Raw genomic sequence first — 26464 nt, 5'->3', positions numbered from 1 at the left:
CACTTATTTCAGGGTTCAAAAAATAAGAAAGGGTCTTATTTTGGGGGAAGCATGGTACATTTGTTATGTGTCTTGAATTTTTCAGATGTACAGTGTATATACAAAGACTTTGAAAGTCCAGTAAAGGAAAAACTAGGGTACGGAACACTTGCAAAGATTTCACTAAAAGAGAAGTCTGGCTAATAATTATTAATATATCAGCTTAGGATTTTCAACCAAAAATTGTAATGAAATAAAATTATGCATAGTAATTCCCATATTATCTACTGAAAAAATACATTTCACACACATCAAATTTTAAGTACTTTTTACTTTTGTAAAAAATAAATATTTTATACACAGAGGCCATGAAGACGTTTACAAGAGCACATTTATAGCTAACATTAATTGTGATATTTAATAGATTTAACAGTACAAGGAAAGTAGTGCTACTTTCAAATATATCACATACAGAAAATAAAAGGCTGTACTTAGTAAAATACAGGCTGTATTTTGACATGCCTCAAAGACGATTAAAAAAACAAACACCATAATTTAGCAAGGTATACAGATCAGTCAGCCAACAGAAATGTATTTATGTCACTTGTCTTCTACTTCTACTATGTTGTTTAGATGGCTCATAAAATTAATACCTTACAGCAACCAATGCAAGAGGGGGATAATTCTAGCAACTTCAAATGTGAGCATCACTTAATAATGTGACAGGCACCTTTTATGATTACACTAGTATAAGTATGAAGCTTATATTCAGATTTAAGTTATCTGTATTACAAAAGGATTCCAGAAAGGAATCCTCACAAAAATAATTACATGGTACCGATGAAAGAGTATATTGCTCTAACCTTTTTGCAGTCCAATTGATCCACCGCTGTTTAGATGTTTGGTGCTGCGCCCAAAGAATCTCAGAATTAGAATTAGTACTTGCAAAATTCAGCAACTCTTGCCATATTCAGAAGTTAAACTTACGAAAGCATTAGGATATATATATATATATAGAAGAGAAATGTATAAACTTATAACAAATGTATTAGAATTGACCATTTAATAGCTAAAATTATTGTCTATTATTGGAAAAATAATATTGTCCATGTTTAAGATGTAAATTAAAATACAATCAATTAAAACCGTCAAATTTTCAGACATGCCCAAATAAAATATGCTGTAAATATTTAAGCATCTGAATATTTTATATTTCCATTGTCAATTTTACTTGATCTTTTTGATAAATCAACAAATAATTGATATTTATCCATTATAAGTCTAACAAATAATTGATATTTATCCATTGTAAGTCTCACACAAACAGTGCTGTTATCTGAATTTCAAGCTACTGTTTTAGCATTCTGTTAGCATGCTGTTTTAGCATTCCACCTGTAAGTCTAAAATATTATGTTTGTCCCACTCGTAAAATATTGCAAACTACTACATTGTCATTTATCAGCCTTCCATCCTTCCAAGGTCAGTAAAATGAGGACCCAGATTGTTGGGGGCAATATGCTGACTCTAAACCTCTTAGAGAGGGTTTAAAGCACTGTGAAGCAGTATATAAGTCTAAGTGCTATTGCTATTGAGGAGATTTCTTAAATAATTTCAGAATTCAATATAATAAAACAATTAAAAAGACAAATGCAAAAATATTCTTGTATCATCATATTCACAAAATGGAGTTTGTTCCTTACTCTAACTTCTGTTCTAATTGTTGCATACAGGAATACATTTCCTAAACTTTTCATATTTTATGTATATTCAGTTGCACATTACAATTCAATATATCTGCCTCATTGAGTGCAGTGTTTGTTAAAGTCCCACTGTGGGAAACTGTTCATTTATAGAAGTAGCTGAATTTCTTGCAGCATTATGGCACATAAAATAGTATGTGCCTCTGTCTCTCTTTAAATGAAGATTTGAAACAACTGCAGGAACAGCAATGATCATCTCAGTGCTCTTGTGAGCTCATATTTTTACTGGAAATGAATTAAGAAATAAGAGCAGTATAAATTTCTGTATCTTTCAGATATTACAGAATCATTCTACAATAATACATAAATTCAGAGCCTATAGTCAAAACATAGATTATGCAATTAGTGCACATTTTAAAAATATTAAATACAATTAAAGTTGCACTGCAAGTGATTATCGTCAATACTCTGACATCCTCAGCACTTCAGAAATTTAAAACTTCATTCCACCAAAAGCTGTACGCTATCAGTCTGTTTCTGTGGCTGCTGCTGGTGGTCATATTTCCTTGCTAGAAAACAAATACATTTAGATATTAGGATGCAATCCAAATGAATTGCCAAAAGTGATCCACACAAAATGAATAGGGTTTATTACCAAATAAATATACACAGGATTGCTTTCTAAATCTTTATTGAGAGATAAAATCTTGTGGTGGCGGAAATAACAAAATGCAGTGTAAGTTTATACAACATTTTGGACCAAAATCAATCATTTCTCACAACTACCAAATGTACATTTTAAATCACAGAGACAATTCTGTTGCTTGATACAGAATTATAACAAGTCACAGCAGTAAGCCTAAGATGATCTTCAGCAGTTATAAACTATATATATATTTAGTTAGTTAGTTAGTTGGAGCATCAATCTACTTCTACCAGTAGGTTTGATTTTAACAATATACTTGCAATTTTTTTTATATTTTTGGGAAAGGGATAGCAGCATACCTATTCTAAGAACCAATAAGGAAAGCTACTTACGTTTTAAAAATCGCACGGCTTTAATTTTGTAAACGAGTTTGAAAATCGGCTTTCACATAAATATAGGTAGAAAATAGGCAAAAGTATCTTATATTAATTAGGGTCATATCCTTAAATTGCCCTGTTTATATTAGAAAAAATATTTCTAGATTTTCCTTATACGGAGGCACAGTTAAAACTTCCAATTTATTGTTTAGGGCTTGGCTTTATACAAACCTCACTTAACCAAATAACAGAATCGGGAAGGACCTTTCAGGTCCTTTAGTCCAACTCCCTGCTCAAGCAATAGACCCTGTACCATTTCAGACAAATGGCTGTCCAATCTCTTTTTTAAAAACCTCCAGTGATGGAGCACCCGCAACTTTTGAAGGCTAACAGTTTTACTGATTAATTATTCTCACTATCAGAAAAATTATCCTTATTTCTAAGTTGTTTCTCTCCTTGATTAGTTTCCATCCATTGCTTCTTGTCCTGCATTCAGGTGCTTTGGAGAATAGGTTGACTTTTTTTTTCTTTGTGGCAGCCTTTAGATATTGGAACACTGGTATCATGTTACCCCCTAGTCTTCTTTTTTTCAAGTTTTTTTATTTTTTATTTAACATCAGTATCTACATGAACAATATATTGTCTGTGTACAGTTCATTTTAAGAAATAATAGTAATAATGATAATATTCATAACATTGATGGTGATCACATAACAGTAGTATTTGCTTATCTATCTTAGTAAGCCTTCGGTCCATCATCTCTTACTTTTTACTTTTTAAACATACATAATAATAATCTTCACTTCTAATATTTACTTGTACATAGAAATTACAATAACTTCCATCATATGACAATATATATAATAGCCTTTTCTTTTCATTAGACTAGACATGCCCAATTCCGGCAACTGTTCTTCATATGCTTTAGCCTCCAGTCCCCTAATAATATTTGTTGCTCTTCTCTGCACTCTCAAAAAAGAATTGACATATTTTTTATATTGTGATGATCAAAACTGGATACAGTATTCTAAGTGTGTTCTTACTAAGGCTTTATAAAGTGGTATTAATCATGTGATCTTGATTCTATCCCTCTGTTAATGCAGCGCAGAACTGCTTTGGTATTTTTGGTAACTGCAATACACTGCTGCCTCATATTTAAGTGGCTGTCCATTAGGAGCCCTAGCCCCCTTTTAGTTACTACTATTGAGCCAGGTACTACCTATTCTACATGTTTTGGGGGTTTTTCCCCCCTAAATGTAAAACCTTACTTTTCTCACCACTGAATTTAATTTTGTTGGATAAGGCCCAGGTTTCAAATTTTAAGTTCCTTCTAGAACCTGCGCCTATCTTTTGGAGTGTTAGTTATTCCTGCCTGCTTAGCGTCATTTTCAAATTTGATGAATTCTCCTTCTATTCCCTCGTCTAGATTGTTTATGAGGTCACTGAAGATTACTGGACCTAAAACAGAACATCTGATGATGCAGTCTAATCCAACTTTTTTCTATATTACTAAAGAGAAGGTTGTGGTCTACTTTATCAAATGACTTACCAAAATCTAAGTATATTATGTCCATAGCATTTCACTGGTCTACAAATTTAGACACTTTGTCAAAAAGTATAACAACTTTTGTCTGGCATGATCTATTTTTGACAAAAAAAATAGACTTCTGGTTATAACTTTGCTTGTCTCTAGGTGTTTGCAGATTCATTGCTTATTTTTTTAAAGAATTCTCCCAGGTATTGACATCTGTAGCTCTGTAGTTTCCTAGATCCATTCCCTCCCCCCCCCCTTTTTTTTTTTTTTTTTGAAGATGGGAACCATGTCAGCTTTTTGAATCTTCTGGTAGTTCCCCGGTGCTCCAACATCTTAAAAATGCTTTGTTCAGTGGTTCTGAGATCTTGTCTGCCAGCTCTACCAGAATCTGGGATATAATCTGTCTGCACCTGGTGATATGAACTCGTCTAGAGTGGATAGGTGTCTTCTTACTGTTTTCTTGCCTATTTTAATTTGTATTCCTAATTTGTCCTTTACTGTACTGTTTTTGAGAGGTTGGATTGTTTTTCCTTTTTGTGTAAAGATAGATACAAAGAATCAGTTAAGCAGCTCGGCTTTCTCCCTGTTGGTCAGTCACCTCCTTGCCATCTTCTCCTATTAGTGGGCTGAACGTTTCCTTTACTTTTTTCATGTTTTTTTATATCTTGAAAGAAACTTTTTTAATTGTTAAAACTCATTGCAAATCTTAGTTCATCCTAAGATTTATTTTTTATCTTTGCAGTTTGGATTTATTCTACCTCAGTTATATGCCTCCCTTTCTCCTTTTTATATTTCTCCTTTTATCAGAGAGGTTTCTGTGCAACCATGATGGTTTCTTCAGGAATCCCTTATTTTTCTTCTTCAGTAATATTGTGTTTTATTAGGTTTTTATAACTTCACTTTTGCATTGAATTCCAATTGAGCTTCCATTGAAGTCCAATATTGTCTGGTTGTACTCCCCCACCTCCCAATTCCTGTAACTTCAACCCCTTCTGTCATTTCATCTCTGTTAGTAAGAACTAAGTCCAGTATGGCTAACTCTAGTTTCCTTCTATACCTTTTGAGAGACAAAATTGTCTGCTAGGTTCATCAAGAATCTTCCTTGATCTTCCACTAGATGCATTGTTTGTCTCCCAGTTAATGTAAGGATAGTCAAAGTTCCCATTACTGTTGTGGTGTGCATCCTGAACACTGTAGCTAACTACAACTCAATGTTTATTACAGCCACAGACTAGACACCAGAGCAAATGTTTATTAGAATCAAAAACACTCAAGGAATATGCAGATAACAGATAAAATCCATATTAAAATTACAATTTGGCATCCAATCTGTCAGTTACACATGAACAAATCACAGCTTGTCCTAACTATACCATAATACCAATCCTTAAACTGTGAGATCTGGAGTCATTAAATACTAATATACAAAAGGCTATAATGCAAAAGGGTTTGCTGCATTAATTGTGTAAAATAGCTATGATGGATTAATCATGTGTTTTCAATGAATCCCCAATGCTGCTGCGCAGAATCTAGCCACTTGCACTGTAATCACAGTCTAGTCGTCCTTAAGCAGCCATTGGAGATTAGTAGTGTTGGATTGGCCAGGATTATTGGGAGAATATGTTTTCATTAATATCTCTATAAAATGAGCATTGAAAAAGTATGTGTCCAAGAGTCTCCACCTCTCCTGAGCCACAGAGACAGAGTCTTTTAATCAATGGTATCTTTTTATATTTACCATGCAGGACGGTCGATGGAAGTGCATGACACCTTGAAAGCGAAAATGCTTTCTGATGGTTTGCTGTCTCCAAGTGACTAAAATAGCTGGCATGAGTAACAACATATCTAATAGTCTGGAGCCAGAAACAGTGGTGCTTTCCCTAAGGCCGCTTGCCTCTCGATGTCCCCTATCCTTTGTCACAAGTTTTGTTTTGCTTGGTCATAGGCCAACTTGAGTATTGAGGCTGGAGAAAAGCCTAGTTTGGCAAGATTGGACTTGACGGCCTTGATCCATAAAAAGGAGAATTTGTCTTGGAGAATTAATGGAGCAAGGCCTTGTGAAAAAAAATTAACCTTTAGCCAAAGATTGAAGCTATACAGATTCTTACTTCAACTTTTATTAATCCTGTCTCCAGGCACAGAAGTGCGTTGAGAGACAATGCAGTATCTAGAGAATTGCTCTAATAAATTTGGATTGAACTCTTTGCAATGGTGTAAAACATGAAGCTGAAGGTCTGAGCAAGGTCCCATAAACAAGCTATGCTAGCAACTGGCTTGAAAGACCTTAATTGCGGCAGGAACATAGTATCCTCCTTTTGTGTGGAAAAAGGACGTTGTCTCACCTGAACGTCCATTTTCGATGTGCTGCGACTCCAATCCATAGACGGGTAGCTTCTCCTTAGTTGCTGGGCAGAACTGAGTGCTGATCTCCTTCCTGCAAACTGGCCACGCCCACGCTGTCCAATCAGCTCCAGTCTTTCCTCACGAAGGCGCAAGAAGTCAAACTGGAAGAACTCAAACTGGAATAACAAACACAACTGTAACAAGTCCAAACAGAGCAGAAAGCCCAAGGGTGGGTATGGATTGGAGTCGCAGCACATCGAAAATGGATGTTCAGGTGAGACAACGTCCTTTTTCCACTGTGCTGCTCCTCCAATCCATGGACAGGATGTACCCAAGTTCACTGCTCAGGGAGGGGGCTGTCTGTTCTCAGAGTTCTGGGCTGTGGCCACTTGTTGCAAAACCCTGCGACCAAAGGAAGCTTCAGCCGAAGCATACGAATCAATTTTATAATGTCGAATAAACGACGAAGCGGAGGACCATGAAGCCGCCCGACAAATCTCCAGAACCGAAGCCTGTGTAGTCCAAGCTGCCGTGGCGGCCGCACTCCTAGTAGAGTGAGCAGAAATATGTGAAGGACGAGGACGGTCTTGAACGTCGTAGGCAGTCGCTATGCAGGCCCTGATCCAGCGAGCCACGGTAGCTGTCGATACTTTCCGCCCCATTGAAGAAGGATGAAAGGAAACGAACAATGCTTCGGTTTGTCTGAAGGATTCTGTACGCCTGATATAGCGACGAAGAGCGCGATGCACATCCAGAGTGTGCCATAGAGTCTCTGACGGATGGTGAGGATTCGGACAAAAATCAGGTATTATCACCTCCTGGGTTCTGTGAAACAGCGAATTAACCTTTGGTAAAAACGCTGGGTCTAACCTCAGGACGACCCTGTTGCTGTGAAATATACAGAGCTCTTTGCGTATGGATAGAGCTGTGAGTTCCGACACCCGCCGCGCAGATGTAATCGCCAGAAGAAAAGCGACTTTGAAGGTAAGAAATTTCAGAGATGTAGATGCTAAAGGCTCAAATGGTGTTGAAATTAGAGCTTTAAGCACTAATGGGAGATCCCATGACGGGTACCTATGCACCACTGGTGGTGAGATGTTAGTGGCACCGTGCAAAAACGCCCGAATTCTGGAATTCAAAGAGAGAGTGCGGTGGCGCTCGCAGATGATAACAGTGGAAAGAGCAGCCACCTGGCGTCTCAACGTCGCTGGGGCGAGGCCTTTGGAGAGGCCATCATGTAAAAAGTCCAACACATCTGGGATATCCGGAGATGTCGGGTCCACATGGTGGATTAGGCACCAAGTCGTAAAGGCACGCCACGAAGCCTCGTAAATTCGTGTCGTGGAGGGACGCCTGGCTGATTGAATTACAGAGATGACCCCAACGGACAGTCTGTCCTTCTGTAACTGGAGCCGCTCAAACGCCAGGCGGTGAATCGGAGCCACTGCGGATCTGGGTGGACGACAACCCCCTGGCTTAGCAAGTCTGTCCGGACCGGTAATGTCCAAGGCGGGACGATGGAGAGTTCCAGTAGATCCGCATACCAGGGTCTCCGAGGCCACCGCGGGGCTATCAGCAACAGCTCTGCACCTTCTCGGATCAGTTTCCGAATCAAGCGAGGGATCAGGGGAATCAGGGGAAAGGCGTAAAGCAGCCCGGTGGGCCACGGGCAACGTAGCGCATCGCTGTCCTCTGCTCTTGCGCTTGGGTAGCGTGAGTAGAAGCGGGGCAGCTGGGCGTTTAGGGCAGTGGCAAACAAGTCCACCTGAGGCTGACCGAACTTGTGTGTCAGCTGTTCGAAGACGGTGTGGTTCAGGCTCCACTCCGCCGGATCAATGATCTCTCGGCTGAGCCAATCTGCCATTACGTTGGACTGACCGGAGATGTGATCTGCTACCAGAGACGCCGTGTGGAGTTCTGCCCAGGCTAACAGTCTCTCGGACTCCATCATCAAGGTCTTGGAATGTGTGCTCCCCTCCCGATTTATGTGTGCCTTCGTGGTGATGTTGTCCGTTCGGACCAGCACGTTGACCTTCGAGGACGTGCCGGAAGTGGCAAAGAGCCAGGCGAACAGCCCTCAATTCCAGCCAATTGATTCTGTTCGCCCGCTCCGCCTGGGACCACTGACCTTGAACCACCTCTTCCTGCAGATGGGCACCCCAACCTTGTAGACTTGCGTCGGAGGTCAGGACTAGACGACTGGGCTCGAGGAACAGACACCCCTTCTGGACTGCCGATGATCTCCACCACCGAAGAGACAATCGAACCTGAGGAGGCAAGACAATTGGATAGCTGGAAGTGCCGCGGCCCTGTTTCTGGAAGGGAAGTAGCAGCCACTGTAGAGGGCGGCCATGCCTGCGAGCCCACGGGACGATGGATATGCAGGACACCATCTTCCCTAACAGTTGAGATAGCAGGAAAAGTGGCACCTTCCTCTGATCCTGTACCTGTCTCACCATTGCCCTGAGGTCCTGAATGCGAGACGGGGATAAGAACACCTGGCCCAATTGCGAATCTATCACCGCCCCCAAATGTTGTAGACGGGTAGTCGGATACAGGTGACTCTTTTGACCGTTGATGGAAAAACCGTGGGCCTGGAAAATTCGTAACACCAACTCCATGTCCCTCCCTGCCTGAACGGGTGAATTTGACATGACGATAATATTGTCCAGATAACACATTATTCGGATTGTGTGAATCCTGACAGCCGCTGCCACCACCTCGACCAATTTGGTAAACGTTCTGGGTGCCGACGACAACCCGAAGGGCATTGCCCGATATTGATAGTGGATGTTGTTGTAGGCGAACCTTAGGTAACGGCGGTGGGCAGGGTGAATTGGGACATGTAAGTAGGCTTCGCGCAGGTCCACAGATTGTAGAAGGTCGTTGGGTCTGACAGCCGCCAAAATTGACCAAAGGGACTGCATCTTGAACCTGCGATACCGAACGTATCGGTTGAGACTTTTTAGGTTCAAGATGGCCCTGTGACCCCCCGATGATTTGGGCACCAGAAACAAGGTAGTGTAAAATCCAGTGCCTTCCTGTCCCTGGGGCACCAGTTCTATTGCCTTGATTGAAAGGAGGTGTGATATTTCTGTGTCCATGAGCGTCCTCCTCCGGGGACAGAGTGGAACCGGACAGCAGCGAAATCTGTTGGGTGGCATGGAGTGGAGTTCGATGTGGAGTCCTTGCCGGATCGTATGGCGAATCCAAGCATCCGTTGTCGAGAGGTCCCATTGGAGGTGGAAGTGCTGGAGTCGCCCCCCAATAGGACCCGACCCGGCGGCGTCACTTGCCCCTGCGGGCTGGACGATAACCGGAGCCTCGGAAGGGGCGTTTTGACTGGGACTGGCCCCTGGATCGGTCACAGAATGGTTGTCTGTCCGAGTACCTGTCCGAAGGCTGGGAATATGACCGAGAGAAGTAGGGTCCGCCTGACCCCGAGTAGGCCTGAAAGGGCGGACGTTGAGAGTATGGGTTGTATCTCCTCTCAGGTCGACGAAAGGAGGACGGGAGGACTTTACGTTTGTCCTTGTCTTCAATTAAAATTGGCTCAAGGGCGGCACCAAAGAGAGAGGAAGCGGAGTATGGAGCAGACGCCAACTTCCACTTGGCCCTGGCATCCACCTTCCAGTTACAGAGCCAAAACAATCGGCGATTCGTCACCGATGCTGCTATGGATCTGGAAGCAAATTTGGCCGCTGTGAGAGATGCGTCAGCCGAATATTCAGTTGCAGCCACTAACTTATTAATGTCCTGATGTAGCCAGGTGTCATCAGGTGGTAATCTCTCTTGTAATTGTCTGAGCCAGATTAGAGCAGCTCGGTTGAAAAATGAGGTCGCTGTGGCCGCCTTTATTGCCCAAGCTGCCGCTTGGTGAGCCTTTCGAAACCCAAGCTCCATCTTTCGGTCTTCAGCTTTTAGGCCATCCACAACGTCTGATGTCAGCAAAGAAGAAGTGGATAAACTTGCCACCAGAGGATCAATGGAAGGCAAGGCCAGCGCCTCCTCCAGTTCCTTCGCTGAGGCGTAAAGTCGTTTGTCTAAACCACTAGGCGAAGACAAGGAGCCTGGTTGTCCGAAAGCCGAATTGATGACATTAGAGAATAATGGAGGGCAAGGAATGACCTCCTGATCCGGCTTTGAAACATGAAAGAGAGCATCATGAGATGCAGTTGATGGTTGAGAAGTATTGTCCGATTGAACCTCTGAAACGCCAAACTTTGTGGTAATCTTGGCTTTGTGTAGTAGTGATTTAAAGACAGAGGGACGGAAAAGGCTGGTGAAAACGGGTTTATCCGGCGGGAGGCCTTCGTCCTCTGAAAATTCCACGTCCTCAGGACAAATCTCGCCCGATTCAAATTCATTAGAAGAACCCTCATCGGTTTGACGGTTCGCAAGCTGTGTAGGTCTGGGGTCAGCTCGAACTGGAGCCGGTGGATCAATGGAGGGAAGATTAGTACCCACTGCACCCTGCTGTATGCCAGCCGCCAAGATCTTAGCTAGCGCATCCGATAAGGCTGCCTGGAAATTAACAGGATTGTCAGACAGTTCCGGTCTAAGGCCAGCAGCCGTCGGAGTAAAAGTTGCCTCGGGCAAGCGCCTTTGAGAACACCCAGGGATAGACTGGCTTGACACATCTGGCAACGACATTGAAACGCCCCTAGAATGGCGAAGATTGGTAGAGGTGTGTAAGTCCTTATCGCTCGAAGAAGACCCGGAATGAAGAGGTCTGGAACAGCCTGCACCTTCGTCTGCAACTGAGGCCTGTCCTTGGATAGACGACCGTTCTCTGGCTCTCTCGAACTGTCTTTCTAAGGCCTGGTGTCTACGCTGTTCCGCCTTGTTAGACCCAGGTTGAGAGTGATGCTTTCGCTGTTTGGCTTTGGCCTTCTTTGTCCGAGCCTGTTGTTGAGGCTGCGGAGGAGAGCAATCTAAGTCAGAGTCTGAGGATAGAGGAACATCCGCCATCTTGATGATGTGCGCCAATTAGACAATAGTGCACCCTGACCGTGACTAGTTGTGGGTGGTCTGTGTCAGGGAAGGAGTCCTTCAATGGGAGATGCGACCCTTATGTGTTAAACAATGGGCTCAGAAGACGCTGAGCTCCAATAGTCACAAGGTAGGCCTCAGTTTGGAGTGTAGCAGACAGGGATGCACCCCCTGCAACGTCACTGGAACATGGGTCAAAGGCTCAGAAGTTGCTGAGCTCAAGCCCTTATGATAATGGCCACCTCGAAGTCAAAAAGTCACAAAGGGATCCGCTCAGTGCGATCCCAGGGCTGATGACAAGGGCGCTACCAAAGGAAGCAGAAATGTCCCTCAAATGGCCGCCTCCTGCGTCCCAAAATGGTGGCCATCCCAGCAAGCGCGGCTTTGGCGGGAAAATCAATTAGGCAAGCGGCGCGTATAGTGCTTCTCAGTGAACGCGGCTCTGGCAAGACAGTCAATTAAGGCGATCGGCGCGTCTAGCGCCTCACAGCAGGTCGCCCTCGCACCGGCTACAGAAACAACGTCCGGAACGTTACTCAAACTGCCGCGACGTCAGCCTTATCGCCCTGAAGACCTTGGCGATGTCAAATCGCAGAACCACGCGGATCCGCCCAGCCGGGTCGGATCCGGAAGGCTGCAAGCCGAAGAGAGGTGGCGGGAATTGCGGCTTGAATTCCGAAGCTCGCTCACGTCTAGACTGCCTCAGGCCGACAGAAGGCAGCTCCGCACCACAGCAAGTAACACTTTCGCTCAGATCCGCCCAGCCGGGTCGGATCTGGAAGGCTGCAGGCCGAAAGAAGCCGATGTGGGCTGCGGCTTGGAGCCCCAAGCTCGCGCGCGCCCAGCAGCCTCAGAAGATCAGTTTAGAAATCCAACAACAATAGGAACGAAGGGAAGGAGACAAAAAAATAATAAACTAGGAATTAGGAGTTAAATTAAACGGAGCACTCAGAAATGCTAGTTCTCACAGCAACTGAGTGAGAAAGACTGGAGCTGATTGGACAGTGTGGGCGTGGCCAGTTTGCAGGAAGGAGATCAGCACTCAGTTCTGCCCAGCAACTAAGGAGAAGCTACCCGTCCATGGATTGGAGGAGCAGCACAGTGGAAAAAATTAAGAATAGTGTTTGCTGATCTTTGACCAGAGGCAGCTGCATATTCACCATGTGCTTTTCTTGAGCTGGTGGCAAGAATGATCACCTCGAGATACTTAAAGGTGGTTAACTTGCTCTATGTTATGACCATTAAGAAATTATGAAAAAGTTTTGGCCTTTTTTGCAAAGGCCATAACCTTCATTATGTCCAGTTTATTGTAATTATAATACTGGACAAGGGCTTGCAAGGCTCTTTTAAAACTTACTGGTGTCCTGGAGAGATCATAGCATCATCTGCATAGAGCAACAGGGTGATGCTTCAATCATCTATTTTTGGGGGGGTGGTAATTTGGTTTATTTAACCATGTCATTAATATAGAAGTTGAAAAGCAAGGGGGCCAAAATGCACCCGTTAACTCTGTTTTGAGTTTGGACTGACCTTGAGGGGGACCTTTGCATATTACACCTAACTTTGAGGGATGTGTCATGCCCCCATTGGAGCTTGAGTTCACAGAAGAAGATGTGCCAGTGCTGGAGCCAACAGAGATTGAGAGGGTGGCTTCATTGGCTTCAGAGGAACACGGAGAGAAGCGAGTTAGCCCTGGGTCGCTCGGGCATGGGATGGCTTGCCAGCAGGGAAGATCAGGGACAGGACGACCAAGAGGGGGGGGAAGAGAGCGCAGGCAGTGGAGATGAGGAGCGACGGAGCTCAGGCGACAAGCAAGGACCACCTTCTCCTGATCCCCGAGAAAGGAGAGTGGAGAGGCGGGAACAGCACAGGCTGACCCGATGATTTGGGAGGAGAGTACCCTGCACCTCTTCACAAAACACACCTGGGGACTGAGATTTAAGGAGATGATGTGGGGAGGATGGCTTGTCGGGAACAAACACTGAAATCGTGGAGTTTTGTGTGTCATTGCTGATGTCTGGAGTTTGTGGATTCATTGCCTAAGTCCTTTGCTTCATGAAATTCATTGCCCAAGTCCTTTGCTTTGTGGACTCATTGCCTTGTTCCTTTGCTTTGTGGAACTCATTGCCTCGTTTCCTTGCCTCGCTGATTTCTTACCTGGAAGCGGTTGTGCTAACAGCATTTTGCTGAACTATCAGTGACTCTGTTGCGTCCGTGCCTTGTCCGGGTCAGCACAGAATGTTTTAATATGTAAGGCACGTAACAAATGGAGAAGCCTCCAGCTTCCAGCTTCTTTCATAGCTTAGTCCTGGTAACCATATCAAAAGCTGCCTTGAGATCTATAAAGGTGGCGCATAATGATACAGATCTATTTAATGCATATTTTTCAATCAAGTAATGGAGGACTACGCACTGATTTATGGTGCCTCTCTCCTCTCTAAACCAGCTTGCCAGCAATTAAGTTCTCAGGATCCAGCCACTCCTTTCATTTATCTTGGATAGCAAGATGGCATAGAGGTTGCTGATTATATTTAGCAGGTTTACTAGTCTGTAATTAACAGGGTTGTCTTTCTTTCTCTTTTTAAAATTTGGGACAACAATTGCCAGCCTCCAATCCTCTGGGACATGACCAGTGGAGTCAATATAAGTGAATAGTATTGGGAGGACTGGAATCCATCACTCCATATTATTCTTTAATAGTTCAACAGAAATGAAGTCAGCTCCTGGGGCCTTCCCGGTTCTGAGTTGACCAATAAGAGCTTTAATAGGCTCTGAAACTGGGGACCATTCAGATAAATCCATTTTATACTCTAGCTGGAGGGATCTTCATATGTTCTCCAAAGATAAAGTTCCCAGGTTGTAGGAAGTATATGGGAGTCTAAATGGGTATAAATTCTTTCAAGAATGGCAGGCTATTAGATGCCAGAATAAGAAGAGTTATTTCGCTTTGCTGCCTCAATAAGCTGTTCTCTTGTGTCATGTGTCTTCTTAAATGCAATTAATTGCTTAAATTGTTTTTTGAGTGTGAGATGTTTAAACTTTGTTTTATTGCCATTTCCAGCCTCATCTTTGTGCACTTTATATGCCAAGGTAAGAGCTTTCTTGGCTTCTATACAGTCCTTGTCAAAATTTGGTGGCAATGCAAGGCCTCTTTGGAGGCAATGCAAGGCCTCTTAACTGAGAAGTTAGGCTCACATGCTAGTAGTGGTTGTAGCTCATGAAGTAAGTTTTTATATAGTTCTAGTAGGTAACCATTTAGCAAACATTTTATGTTTCCTCTGTTTGGTTGGGTGGTCTATATTATACAAATTATGGCAATGTCATTCCTTTTTCCTTTTATATTAATCCAAATGTATTCGAGAAGATTTTCATCATTGTTATGTTGCATTTCTATAGAAGTGTTGTTATTTTATATATATAGTGCAACTCCACCTCTTCTTTTATTAGATCTGTTTCGTTTGAACAGTTTAAATTCCTTCTAGCTGTACATTCCAGTCATGGATTTCATCCCACCAAATTTTATAATGGTAGTGATGTTATGTCTGCCTTTTATACTAGGATTTCAAGTTCACCCTGTTTGTTCCTCATACTTTGAGTATTAGTGTATAGGCATCTTGAGTCCTTTATGACTAACCCTGTGTTTATTTTCTACTTCTCCTGTTTTGGACCTGAGTTTCCCCTTTTTAACATTGGGTTGATTTGAGTTTTGTTCTTGGAATTAGCTTCTACAAGTTTGTCTCCTCCGCTTCCAATTTTAGTTTAAAGTTCTATGGATAAGGCAAGCCAATTGGTTTCCAAAGATATTGTTCCAGGTTCTTGTGAAGTGTAGCCCATCCCTGCAGAAGCCCCTCCTGTAGATATTGTAGTCTGTGATGTAAGAATCCAAAGTTCTCTTGACGGCACCATCCCCTGAATGTTTGTTTCAAAAGTCCTCTCTCTCTCATTGGGTGCCTACCATTTGTTGGGAGTACAGAAGACACCCATTTCTTTAGTTTTCATGCCTCTTCATAGTCTCCTGATATTGTTTTCAAGGTCTTTGTGGTGTCATTTCTCCCCACATGAATGGGGTATAGGAAAGGAAAAATAATCTGTGGATTAAATTATTTTAATAAATCCCTCAGTAACATCTTTGATCATTGCTCCTGAGCGACAGCTAATCTCCCTAGATTGATTGTTCTTTGTTTTTTCTTTGTTTCCATCATGGTGATCAGAATGCCTTGGAAAACAGAACATTTTACTCCTATTGTAATAGGAATAACTAATAGCAATCTCATTCCCAAATCTTATTTCTTTTGCAGCCCAAATGGCACAACTGTTACAAAGAGAAACAGCTTTGAGTGTACTTTATCACCATCACTCATCAGTGTCAGGGAGTAATTATTTCCAAACAGTCCAATATTCATTAAGCATACACAGAATGCTAAATCATGGGGGTAGAGATATAGGAGAAATTGAGAATTCTAGAAAAAAAACATGGGTAGGGTCCTAATAAAAATATTCTAGATATTTCAACAATTTATAAATATCCAATTCAGGTATTTTCTAAAGAACTTTAGAACTTCTAGAGATCTCTCTATCTGATGTCATTTTAAGATCCATTTCTCAGAACCATGTTATAAGGAAGAATACCATTCCAATTATGCAAATTAACAGAATAGAAAGAAAAGCATGAGAAACACATGAATAATAAACTGTGCTACTGTACATTTCTGATCAGTATAAAATATAGGGTATGCATCAAGGATCATTAGCAATCCTGCAATCTGTAATAGATTTCATTACCTTCAAGATCCATACACATTACAGTCCCATGAGTAGAAGAGCAAAAGGATCACAACCCTAGAGCATTAAATGTTTTTACATTCAGAATAATAATAACTTCAAGTGGTGCAAATGTCAGGAGTCAGATTTATGTTTCATCACATATATTTAGGATCAAATTTCTTTTTTTTTAATGGGATCTATAGCTTATCCAAACCTTAATAGTTTCAAAGTAAATATAGTTTACTTACCAATAGAATACATCTCTAACTGCTGCCGAAGACGGACTTTTTTCATGCTGTCATAAAAATTTGGTTCAGGTGGTATTTCTACAGTTGGAGGTAATGTAAAAATCCTCATAATCTTCCTCTTATTTCTGAAGGAATAGAAGGGAAAAGGGAATAGAAAAACATAAGTAATACGAAAGCAGATATTTTTCCCTTAATGGTAAATGAAATTAGCAACTTGTCTTAATTTCCTGATATGTAACTACAGAAATTAGGCTATGAATGTTTAAATGTCACTTGATAGAAAGGCTTCCTGCTCACTACATTCTTTCCTGCAAAAGCTACTAACAGACATTTATGTCCTATGAAGAGCCTGTGTGTTCACCTAAATGTGAAATTAGTATAGTATTTACATGCTGTACTCAGCATGGACATGAAAGTCAGTGTAAATTAGCTTGTACAGATCCTTTGAGTGGAGCCTCAGTCCTGCAAAGTTTTTCAATTATGAAATTCATGAAGGTGCTATGCCTGCTTCTTTGGCTGATACTCAAGTACAGAGTACAGAGACTTCTCAAAAGGAAGAGTAATATGCAGGAAGTGTTTCAGAAACGGAGTCTGTAAAGGAAGAACTATCCAGTTCAAATCTCATTCATGCACAATTTATTCTTTCTTCTAATACCAAGTGAGGGATGAATATTAATTAGATTTTAGCAGATTGCAGCAAGATAAAACGTATGAAATATTTTGAAAACCTGGCTGAAATCAATATTTAACAGCTAATTATTTCATCTTCTTGCCATTCTGCTTGCAGATGTTACTATTATTCATAAAGGTATATACTGTTTCTTTCAAAATTTATTTTTAACACAATAGCAATAATGACGAGTTTTTCTTTCTATGAAGTTTATTTTTAATATTAGCTAAACGACACTTACCCTGGCCTAACTTATTGAAAAGGCAATTATTAACTGCTGAAAAAAATAAAAGTGCAAAACTCTGAACCCTTAAACAGCATAAATTATTCAACAATTAGTTGAAAAAAGTCACACAATACTCGTAATAAACATTTATTTGCACGTATCTATGGAGATTCTGTCATCCAGGTCATTGTCCCAAAGGTGTTTCAGCACCTTGGATGAGAAGCAACACATCTTCAAGCAAAAACAAAGAAAGTCCAGTTGTCTTTTGAAAAAGCAAAAGACTTTTGGGACATTTATTTGAATGACAAATTGTGCCGAGGAATGCCCTCATTTTCTTTATATTATTATTATTGAAATAATATTTATAACACTGAATCAGACTTAGTCATGAGCAATAACAATTTAGTCATCATCCTCATAAAAATGCACGGAAAGGGGTTACTGATTACTACATGGTGAGATGTGAAATGCTGAGAAAGAACCAGGATTTTTCCCAAATTAGGCAGGCATATTCTATAAAGAAAACATATTTCTCTATCACATCCTTCCTCCAAGTCCCTAAATAAATAAAACCTATTTTATTCACACAAGTTCCTGTTTTGTTGCCACTTCCAAATCTGACAAGACAGTTTGCAACTGTGAGTCCAGAAGCATGGACCTCAAATCTCGAGATAACCAATTGCTGATTCAATAGTCAGTATTTGCAAGCCTAGCCATATAGCCAGAAAGTTTGTAACGTTATTGCCAGAAGCTTTGGCAATATCGCAACTTTCCACTAAGAGACCAGGAATCGTCTAGGAAAAGTACCCCAATCCTCGATAAACCGTGGATTAGAAAACCGAATCTCCCAATCAGAATTCAGCAAGAAAGTGGTTTCTCTCAGCCTCCACACCTACAGTGGACAGAAAAGTTTAATGATCTACCAGACTTCGACGCATTCTTAATCAATATACAAACAGGAGTTACAGGAGTCACTTATTTCCCCGTTGAGATTCCCACCTGCGGGCGTACACCAACAGGGCCAAGCTGGCCAGCACCGCCAGTAAGTAAATGTTGGTGGCTTCGTTCCAAGCCTCGTGTACTGAATAGTCCATGGCGGCTACACCACCCCCACCACTTTCGCCCAGCGCCCGGGCACCGGCCATAGGGAACTCGCCGACTGCCGACCCCCAAACAGGAAACAAGACGTGACCTCAGATCCTTCAGATGCTTCCAGATCCAAAACAAAGACTTGGAGGGAAGGATGGATCCCTACGCACTTCTCAGCTTCCGGGTTGACTTAACGCCGCAGACTGCGATGAAAACAAAAGCCGAGTAGTCAGGCGGGTGTAACGTCAGCTTTGCGCAATTGCGACATGGTATTATTTTTTTCCTCCTTATTCACCCGGATCGCCCTCCACCTCCAGGCATCCCAAAGAAGTCTCTTTAAACAGCAGGCGTTGTTTTTTCCCGTGTCAGCTCTTTCCTGCGGAAAAATGGGAGGCTTTGAGTGTTCGAAAGGGCAAAATGTCTTAATAGAATGCATAATTTCTGCACGTGGAAGCCAGATTTCGACTGGAAAGGAAACCAGTGGCAAATTTGGGGATAAAATTTCATCCATCCCTCACATTTTTCCTGTGCCTCATTCATCTCTGCTTCAATTGCCCCCACCTGCCTCTCCCCCCCCATCCCTGCCCCTTTTTATTGTCCTTCATTCAGCCACCACCTAACCCTGTAAGTAGACTTCTCAAATCCCTCCCAACCCTAGAATTCTATGATTCTGTATTTGAGAGTAGTGAAAGGTGGGTACATGAGATGTGAAATGGTAGGTCTGCTGCAACCTTGAAATCTTTTTTTAACTTCAAACTTTTTTTCAGGCCATCATAAACAGAGGTCGACAACCAATAAAGTAGGATGAAATTTGGTTTTGGCTCTTGAGGTGTTTTTTTTTTTTTTTTTGGCCCCAACTGATGTCAAAATGTCAAGTCCCAAAGATTTTGCCCACAGTGGACATAATCAATTGATGAGATCTGACATTGTGGTTTCAACATGGTAATTTAAATTTGAAGAATGAACTGTCAAACATTAGTTAATAATCCTAACCTAAATTAATCTAGCAGGAGAAGAAAAGCAAATAGTTGAAAGAAGTAGGTGTAAAATGATGAGCAAAAAAATTTAAAGGACAAAAGGACCTTTATTTTTGTATGGAAAAGTGACTCTCTTTTAAAAATGTGTTTCAGCCAGTATTTTAGCTAATATTTGTATTAGCTCAGAATCAGGATCACAGTCAGTTAGATGGTCATATAAATTAGTTTAAAAAATAAATCCATTTTCAACATAAATCAAAATGCTATAAATCTCTAGATTTGCCAAACCTACAGCTATTTTTTAAATTAATATAGTATATGTAATCACTCAGACTTGATAAAAATAGAAGTACTGTGAATTTGATATTTGAATTTTATCAATAACTTTTGCAAGGACATTTGACCATATATTTCCTGCACCATTTCTCGGTTCCTAAACTGTCTACCAATATCCATTGTTAACTAATTATTTTAGTTATTAAATCTTTATTATGTAATTTAATATTTTCTCCTTTGAAGATATATAATAATAGCATTCTGAGATATATTCTACTTTGTTTAAAATACTTCTTTGGATAGTTTCTTCCAGAAAGGTGATAGTTTCTTCCAGAATATGTGAGAAAATTTTTCTCACATATTCAACTTTTGTATAGAAACTGATAAAAACACATCTGATTTGAAATTGTTTGCCAATTCATAAATCCTCTGGGTCTGTGGATTTTCCATTTTATATCCTTTTACAAATTTCAAGAACTGCTGAACAAGGAATCTAAACATTGGGCATCTATTATAGATAGTTCTGTTTGTTACTTTTATCCTATTGCTGAGTGTAAAAATGTGAAATCCATTTGAAAAATTCAAGCTTTTTATTTATATTGACAGTTATATGATTATTCATAATTAATTTTACAAATGATATTTTAAATGTATTTGCCTTGAATTATTATCAAATGGATAATACTTTTGTTTTAAGAGCTGTTGTGCTCCTGTGGTTAAATGCAGTAAGGTAAAGGTTCCCCTCGCACACATGTGCTAGTCGTTCCTGACTCTACGGGGTGGTGCTTATCTCTATTTTAAAGCCAAAGAGCCAGCACTATCTGAAGACGTCTCCATGGTCATGTGGCCAGCATGATTAAATGCCAAAAGTGCACGGAACACTGTTACCTTCCCACCAAAGGTGGTCCCTATGTTTTCTACTTGCATTTTTTACCTGCTTTCAAACTGCTAGGTTGGCAGAAGCTGGGACAAGTAACGGGAGTTCACCCTGTTACGCTGCATTAGGGATTTGAACCACTGAACTGCCGACCTTTCGATCGACAAGTTTAGCGTCTGAGCCACTGCGTCCCTATGCAGTATTGCAAGCTAACTCACTACTCACTCCTGGAGTTCAATTCTGAGATGCTCAGAGTTGACTCCACCTTTCATCCTTCTGAGGTCAGTAAAATGAGGGCCTAGATCAGTGATGGCAAACCTTTTAGGGACCGAGTGCCCAAACTGCAACCCAAAACCCACTTATTTATTGCAAAGTGCCAAGACAGCAATTTAACCTGAATAATAAGGTTTTACAGTGGTGGGATTCAAATAATTTAACAACAGGTTCTTCCTAATGACCTGATCAGCATGGCTGGGGGTGGTCATGTGACTGAATGGGCATGGCCAATTCTACGTCACTCATGTGGGTGGTGCCTGTATGAGATAGGCAGGGTTGGGAAGGGAATCCAGGGGTCTCTGGTGGGTTGGGTGAGAGGAAAGAAAAATCCAACCTGTTTGTGTGTGTGTGTGTGTACGTGTGTGTGTGAGAGAGAGAGCACACCGCTGCCAGCCCTGATATAACTTTCCAAAATTGGATTGGATATCCCTCCCTCTCTCTCTCTCTCTCTCTCTCTCTCTCTCTCTCTCTCTCACACACACACACACACACACACACACAGACAGAAGTTAGATCGGATCTCTCTCTCTCTCTCCCTCCCTCCCTCTCTCCCTGCTTTAGGCAGGCTTAGAAAGTCTGCCAGGCTGCAGACACCCTTCACTCGCCCCTTTGCCTGGCTTCCTCCTCCACAGTCTCCTCAGTGCTCACTCACGTTCTCCCTCCCCAATCTAGTTTGACGCAGGTGGCAATGCAGCTCACACTGCCCTTTGCAAGCCCGCTGGTGAGGGCTGGCTTTTTGCCTAACTTTGTCCGGCTGTTAGGGTGGGAAACAGACGGGGGCCTGGGGAGGAAACCTGCGTCAAGCTAGACTGGGAAAGCTGGCTGTGAGAGGAAGAGAAGCTGAGTGATCCAGACCCAGATGTTTCCCGAATGCCCAAAGCCCAGAAGCAGCAACCTCACACTTTCCCCTCTCTGCTAGCCCCCTTCTTCACACAGGATCACCCAACAGCAGGAATAGAGAGAGAGGAGGGGGTGGCATTCCTGTGTGCTGCTGTTTCTGTGTGGCACTCTTCCCTCAGTGCTAGCATCTGTCACTGCCACCTTCTCCCATGAAGACCGTGTTTTAGTTCTAATCTATAAAAAATTGAATCCAGGAAACTACAGACCAATACCCAAGAAAATCCTGGAATAGATAATCAAGCAGCAGATTTATCAGTATCTAGAATTACCAGAAGCCAGCATAGGTTTGTTAATTATCAGATTAATCACTAGATACTGACAGAATTTTCAGTATCTAGTGATTACCAGAAACCAGCATGGGCATGTTAAAAAAGGATATGTCAGACAAAAAGTATTGTCTTCTCTGATAAATTAGTGGATCGGAAATACAGTATATATTTATACTGCATACTGTATAGCAGTGATGGTTAACCTTTTCAGCGAGTGCTGAAACGTGAGTGTGCAGGAGCACCGGAACCTGGAAAAGAGCAGTTGGCCGGTGCGCCTGCATGCAGCGGCCAGCTGCTCTTCCGGGTTCCGGCGCACATGCGTACTGGCCAGCTACTCTCTCTCTCTCTCTCTCTTCCAGCATGTGCTGGCCTGCGCTGGAACCCAGAAGAGAGCAGCTTGCTGCACCGGACTAGCTGGCCGGGGCGTATATGCGCAATGGAACCCATAAGAGCAGCTGGCAGTGCGTATGCCCACAGAGAGGGCCATAGGTTCGCCATCACCGCTATATAGTATACTTAGACTTCTATAAAGCATTTGATACAGTAAACAACAGCCTATTTCTTGATAAGGTAGAACAGTGTGGGATAGACGGTACAACACAGATGGCACATGGTCCTCAATGGGACTACATCAATATTAGGGGTGTCAAACTCAAGGCCCAGAGGCCGGATCCAGCCCATCAGGTGCTTAGATCTGTCTTCCTTGTGAAATGAAATCGAATTTCATTGTTCAAGGATAACATAAAAATAGATTTCTTATTAATAGTTCAATGTTTATATTACCATCTACGTTTTAGCATATGGTTGTGGGCATCTTTATTAAAATCAGCCTATCTACTTTGAACTCCTGTTCTCAGCTTCTTTCATATTATTTTATCCTTAAAATGATTGTACTAAGCTGTAATAACTTTTGTTTAGGAACTTAATTAAGTCTTGAATCTTGGGTTATTTTTTAAATCCAGCTATTTATATATTTGTAACATTTATACGGACTCTGAATACTTATTAAGCCAGATTTCCATCAGCATTTAGGGACTATGCTGTATTCTAATCAATGCATGTTATAGCTAAAATGAGATAGGAGCTTATTCCAGGACATTTTCCCCTGATCTTGCAAACTTGTCAGTGACCAGGTTCAGTTCCCACTTTATATAATTCTGTTAAATCCAAAGGAACTACTACTACCGGTAAACAAAGCCCCTCTGCTCCAATCCTTTCATTGCTGATAAGAAAGAAGTAATGTTCAGGATTAACAAAGGCAGAAGGGAATTGAGTAAAGGCCACAAAGATCCAGTATGACATGATTGATGAAAGAAAGCTTAATAATAAATTGCAATAAAATACTTTATGTGCCTCCCATTAATGTTTCTCTGCTGCTAACTTCCAGCCCTGTTGCTGCCTATAATAAGTGCAGGTTTGGAATGAAAGCTCTCCTCACACAATCAAACCTATGCAGTTTTCTTATGGTCCCATGATCCTGTCAGTAAATTTCCTGGTCTACAATTCAAAATTCTTAGGAAAGATCTTATTTTTCTATTGTTCTCTGTTCCTCTTTCTTATAAAGCTGAAATCTAATCATAATTGAAGAAATAGTCGCATCTCTTTAGCGGTGTTCTCTATTCTGCTGAATTTTCTATTGCAATGCAGACTTCTAATTATATATTTATTATTTGATATATTTTCTCAAGTATACTTGTCATTTCAGGCAAGGGGATAGGAAGTTATTTTAGAAAAGACAATTCCTAAAACTCTGTAAAAGCTATGATTCTCTGTACAGTTATTTTCATGTTTCAATTATGCATTCAGTTGTTGTAATTTAATTACTGACAACAGATGTAGATGACTTCCTCTGTTACCTGCATTAACATTGTGCAAAACATTTCAAAGAGATGCTGGGAAATGTTCAAATATAAGGACAAAACGCTTTTTTTGAAATTACCATTAATTTTAAAATAGCTTTTTTTGTAAGCCTTTTGTATCTGCTTTAAAACTTTGTTCCCAATTATCTCCTAATGCATGAAAAATCAACCATGGATAAGGAGATGGCCCAAAGACGTTCTTAAGAAGCCATCTTCAAAAAAAAACCTTGCAAGAGATGTGCATTCTCTAACAATTTGAAGAGAGATGATTTGTTCATGCTCCTGAATAGCAGTCCTTTGAATGCTTTCAGACCTATTTTCTTATATGTTTTCCTTTAGGCTTGATTTAAAGTATCATCTTAACGTTTCTGAACAGGCTATAACAAGACAAAACCTATCTCTCCTCATACCAAAGCCTCCATTTGATTCAGTTCCCAATGCTATTTTTGCTTTGTTAAAGTCATGTAGTAAACCCTCGTGCATGAGATTAACATGCCCATGTCCAACCAACAGAAGTAGCATTTTGTGACTATAAGGTCTGTAATACAAAATTTCTCCTTTAGCTGATAATAGTTGAGGCATGTTTTCTTTCTCATTATGTAAAATGGAATAATTATATGTCCATTTATAAAACAGCCAAACAGACCTGCTTTGTGGAGAAATGAAAAATAAAAAGCAGTTTTGCTCACCGTCAGAAATTTAAATCCCATTATTTAAAGTGTGCTTATTCCAAAGGAAGTCTAATTCAAGTGCCATTCTTGAAGAGGGAATGTCTTGTATAAATTGTATAAGTACCAAGTTGATAATGTGAGAAATGTCGGCTTGGACCCCCAATTTACATCCACTTTACAACATTAATTTTAATTTTCGGCTGTAAGGGCACACATCTTTTGTCTCTTTAACTACTAATGTTCTTTTTTCTTCACCGCGATTCACTTAAAGCAGCAGTACAGACTGATCATGTGATTCCTCAACATTAGATCTTGCGGGCTAATTGCTTAGGGCCCGGATTACACTAAAGCCATAAAATTGGGAGATCTATGAACTGCGCATCAAGTGAACCAAGAAGATAACAAAAGCACTAGGTATGCATAGTCAAACAAAAGAGCAGTTAACAGAAAGTTTCGATCCCCTCCCCTCTCCCGGAAAGGTCAAGAACTGGCTGGAAAATGCATTTACTTCAACACAGGAATAAATGCTACTTCCCCACTTTTTTTTTTTTTGGTCGTCACCTGGGTGAGAGAAGTCAAACGTTGATTTAGCACCCGCTTTTCTCTATTGGCATAATCCTCACCCTACCCAACAATTACCTAGTAAAACTGGCTACTGTCTGACACTCTAAATACACGACTACCAAACGCTTGTCAGGGTTTCGAAATGCAACAAGCAAATCACTTTCCCTCAAGAGAAATCTGGGCTTGTTTTCATCTCTTTCTACCTAGCATTCGCACAAGAAGCCGCGTCCGGCAGGAGGACAGAAGAAAGCGTGTCCCGTAAAGAAAAAGGAATGTGGGCAATGCCTGTAGACAACAGACCGGTCACTATCGACGGGACTTCAGGTCATCGCAACCAGGACGAAGAGAGACGCTAATTCCCAGCGCAAACCATTCGCCGCTTCTTACGGACGCAGTTCGCCAAAGGTGCAAAATGGGAAAGCCGCTCGTTCGTTCGTTCGTTCGTTCGGGCGGGCGGGCGGGCGGGCGGGCGCGCGCCTGGCCGGCCAGTTCTATTTACTCACCCTCCAGCCACGCGCTCGCTGCACCCGGCGCCTCGCCTACCCGCTCTCCACAACTGCCGCTAAGCACGCCGGCGGGACCCGGATGCACATCAAACCGAAGAAATAAATAAATAAAATGCCCAGCGGAAGTTGAAGGAAGGAGGCGAGAACACACGGGGATCGAGAAGGAGCACAATCCGGACTTCCGCTTTTGGCTTTTCCTACCGCAAAGCGGAAGAAGGCCTGACCCCAGAAGTCGGTTAAGAAATCGAGGGTTTTATGGGCGCGTCACAGCACATGCCCACGAAGCAAACTTTGGACGCTGTTCTCAGGCGTCCTAGATTCCACACACGCAGACACACCCCAGTCGTATAAAATGCGACTTCGACACCTGCAAGGCTGCAGTTGAATGACGGAATGAGTGAGGGAGTTAAAGGGGCCACTGAGGCGGTTGAGACTTGCAATACCTTTAACTTGCTTTAAATAAGAGTTTGGGGAGACGGAAGTGGGAGGGAGAAGAGAATCTAAATCTCCTAATAGCATAACTTTTAACTGACCATAGTGCAGTATTCCAAGGGTTGCCATATGTGCATTTCTATACGTCCCGGAAAGCGCATTAATCGAGCGCCTAAGAAATCCCGAGCCTGGACATCAGTGCCCTCTATCTTCTACCTGGAGAAGCGGGACTATCTCACGCTGGAGGCTTGGTGCAAAGGGTCAAGAAATGCAAACGTGAAGTTGAATT

The 26464-nt window shown here is 41.7% G+C and overlaps 1 protein-coding gene across 5 annotated transcripts; it reads right to left on the bottom strand.

Moving 5' to 3' along the window:
- Nucleotides 1-292: 292 nt before the first annotated feature.
- On the bottom strand, nucleotides 293-25852 carry SMIM19 (small integral membrane protein 19). Of its 5 annotated transcripts, none has more exons than XM_034416263.2 (4): nucleotides 25741-25852; nucleotides 18479-18944; nucleotides 16584-16708; nucleotides 293-2248 (listed from the first exon to the last, which is right to left on the bottom strand). In XM_034416263.2, exons 2-4 carry the CDS (start codon nucleotides 18622-18624, stop codon nucleotides 2181-2183), a joined length of 339 nt encoding a protein of 112 aa, XP_034272154.1. In that variant the 5' UTR covers nucleotides 18625-18944; nucleotides 25741-25852; the 3' UTR covers nucleotides 293-2180. The 5 variants fall into 5 exon arrangements, with proteins under 5 accessions (XP_034272154.1, XP_034272153.1, XP_034272156.1 ...); XM_034416262.3 differs by having other exon boundaries at nucleotides 25538-25828; XM_034416265.3 differs by having other exon boundaries at nucleotides 25441-25801.
- Nucleotides 25853-26464: the final 612 nt, after the last annotated feature.

The sequence above is a fragment of the Pantherophis guttatus genome, chromosome 4 (assembly GCF_059756535.1).
Source record: "Pantherophis guttatus breed Tessera chromosome 4, ASM5975653v1, whole genome shotgun sequence".
Classification (NCBI taxonomy): Eukaryota; Metazoa; Chordata; class Lepidosauria; order Squamata; family Colubridae; genus Pantherophis; species Pantherophis guttatus.
Note: the sequence above shows the minus strand (reverse complement) of the source record. Positions and strands in the feature narration are given on the sequence as shown.

What these genes read in the sequence shown, in the direction of transcription:
- SMIM19 (XM_034416263.2), bottom strand. Translation starts at nt 18,624, where the DNA reads ATGGCCGGTGCCCGGGCGCTGGGCGAAAGTGGTGGGGGTGGTGTAGCC. An exon ending in CTGTTGGTGTACGCCCGCAG is followed by an intron (nt 16,709 to 18,478) that starts GTGGGAATCTCA and finishes CTATTCCTTCAG; the next exon opens with AAATAAGAGGAAGATTATGA. An exon ending in GTTAGAGATGTATTCTATTG is followed by an intron (nt 2,249 to 16,583) that starts GTAAGTAAACTA and finishes TTTGTTTTCTAG; the next exon opens with CAAGGAAATATGACCACCAG.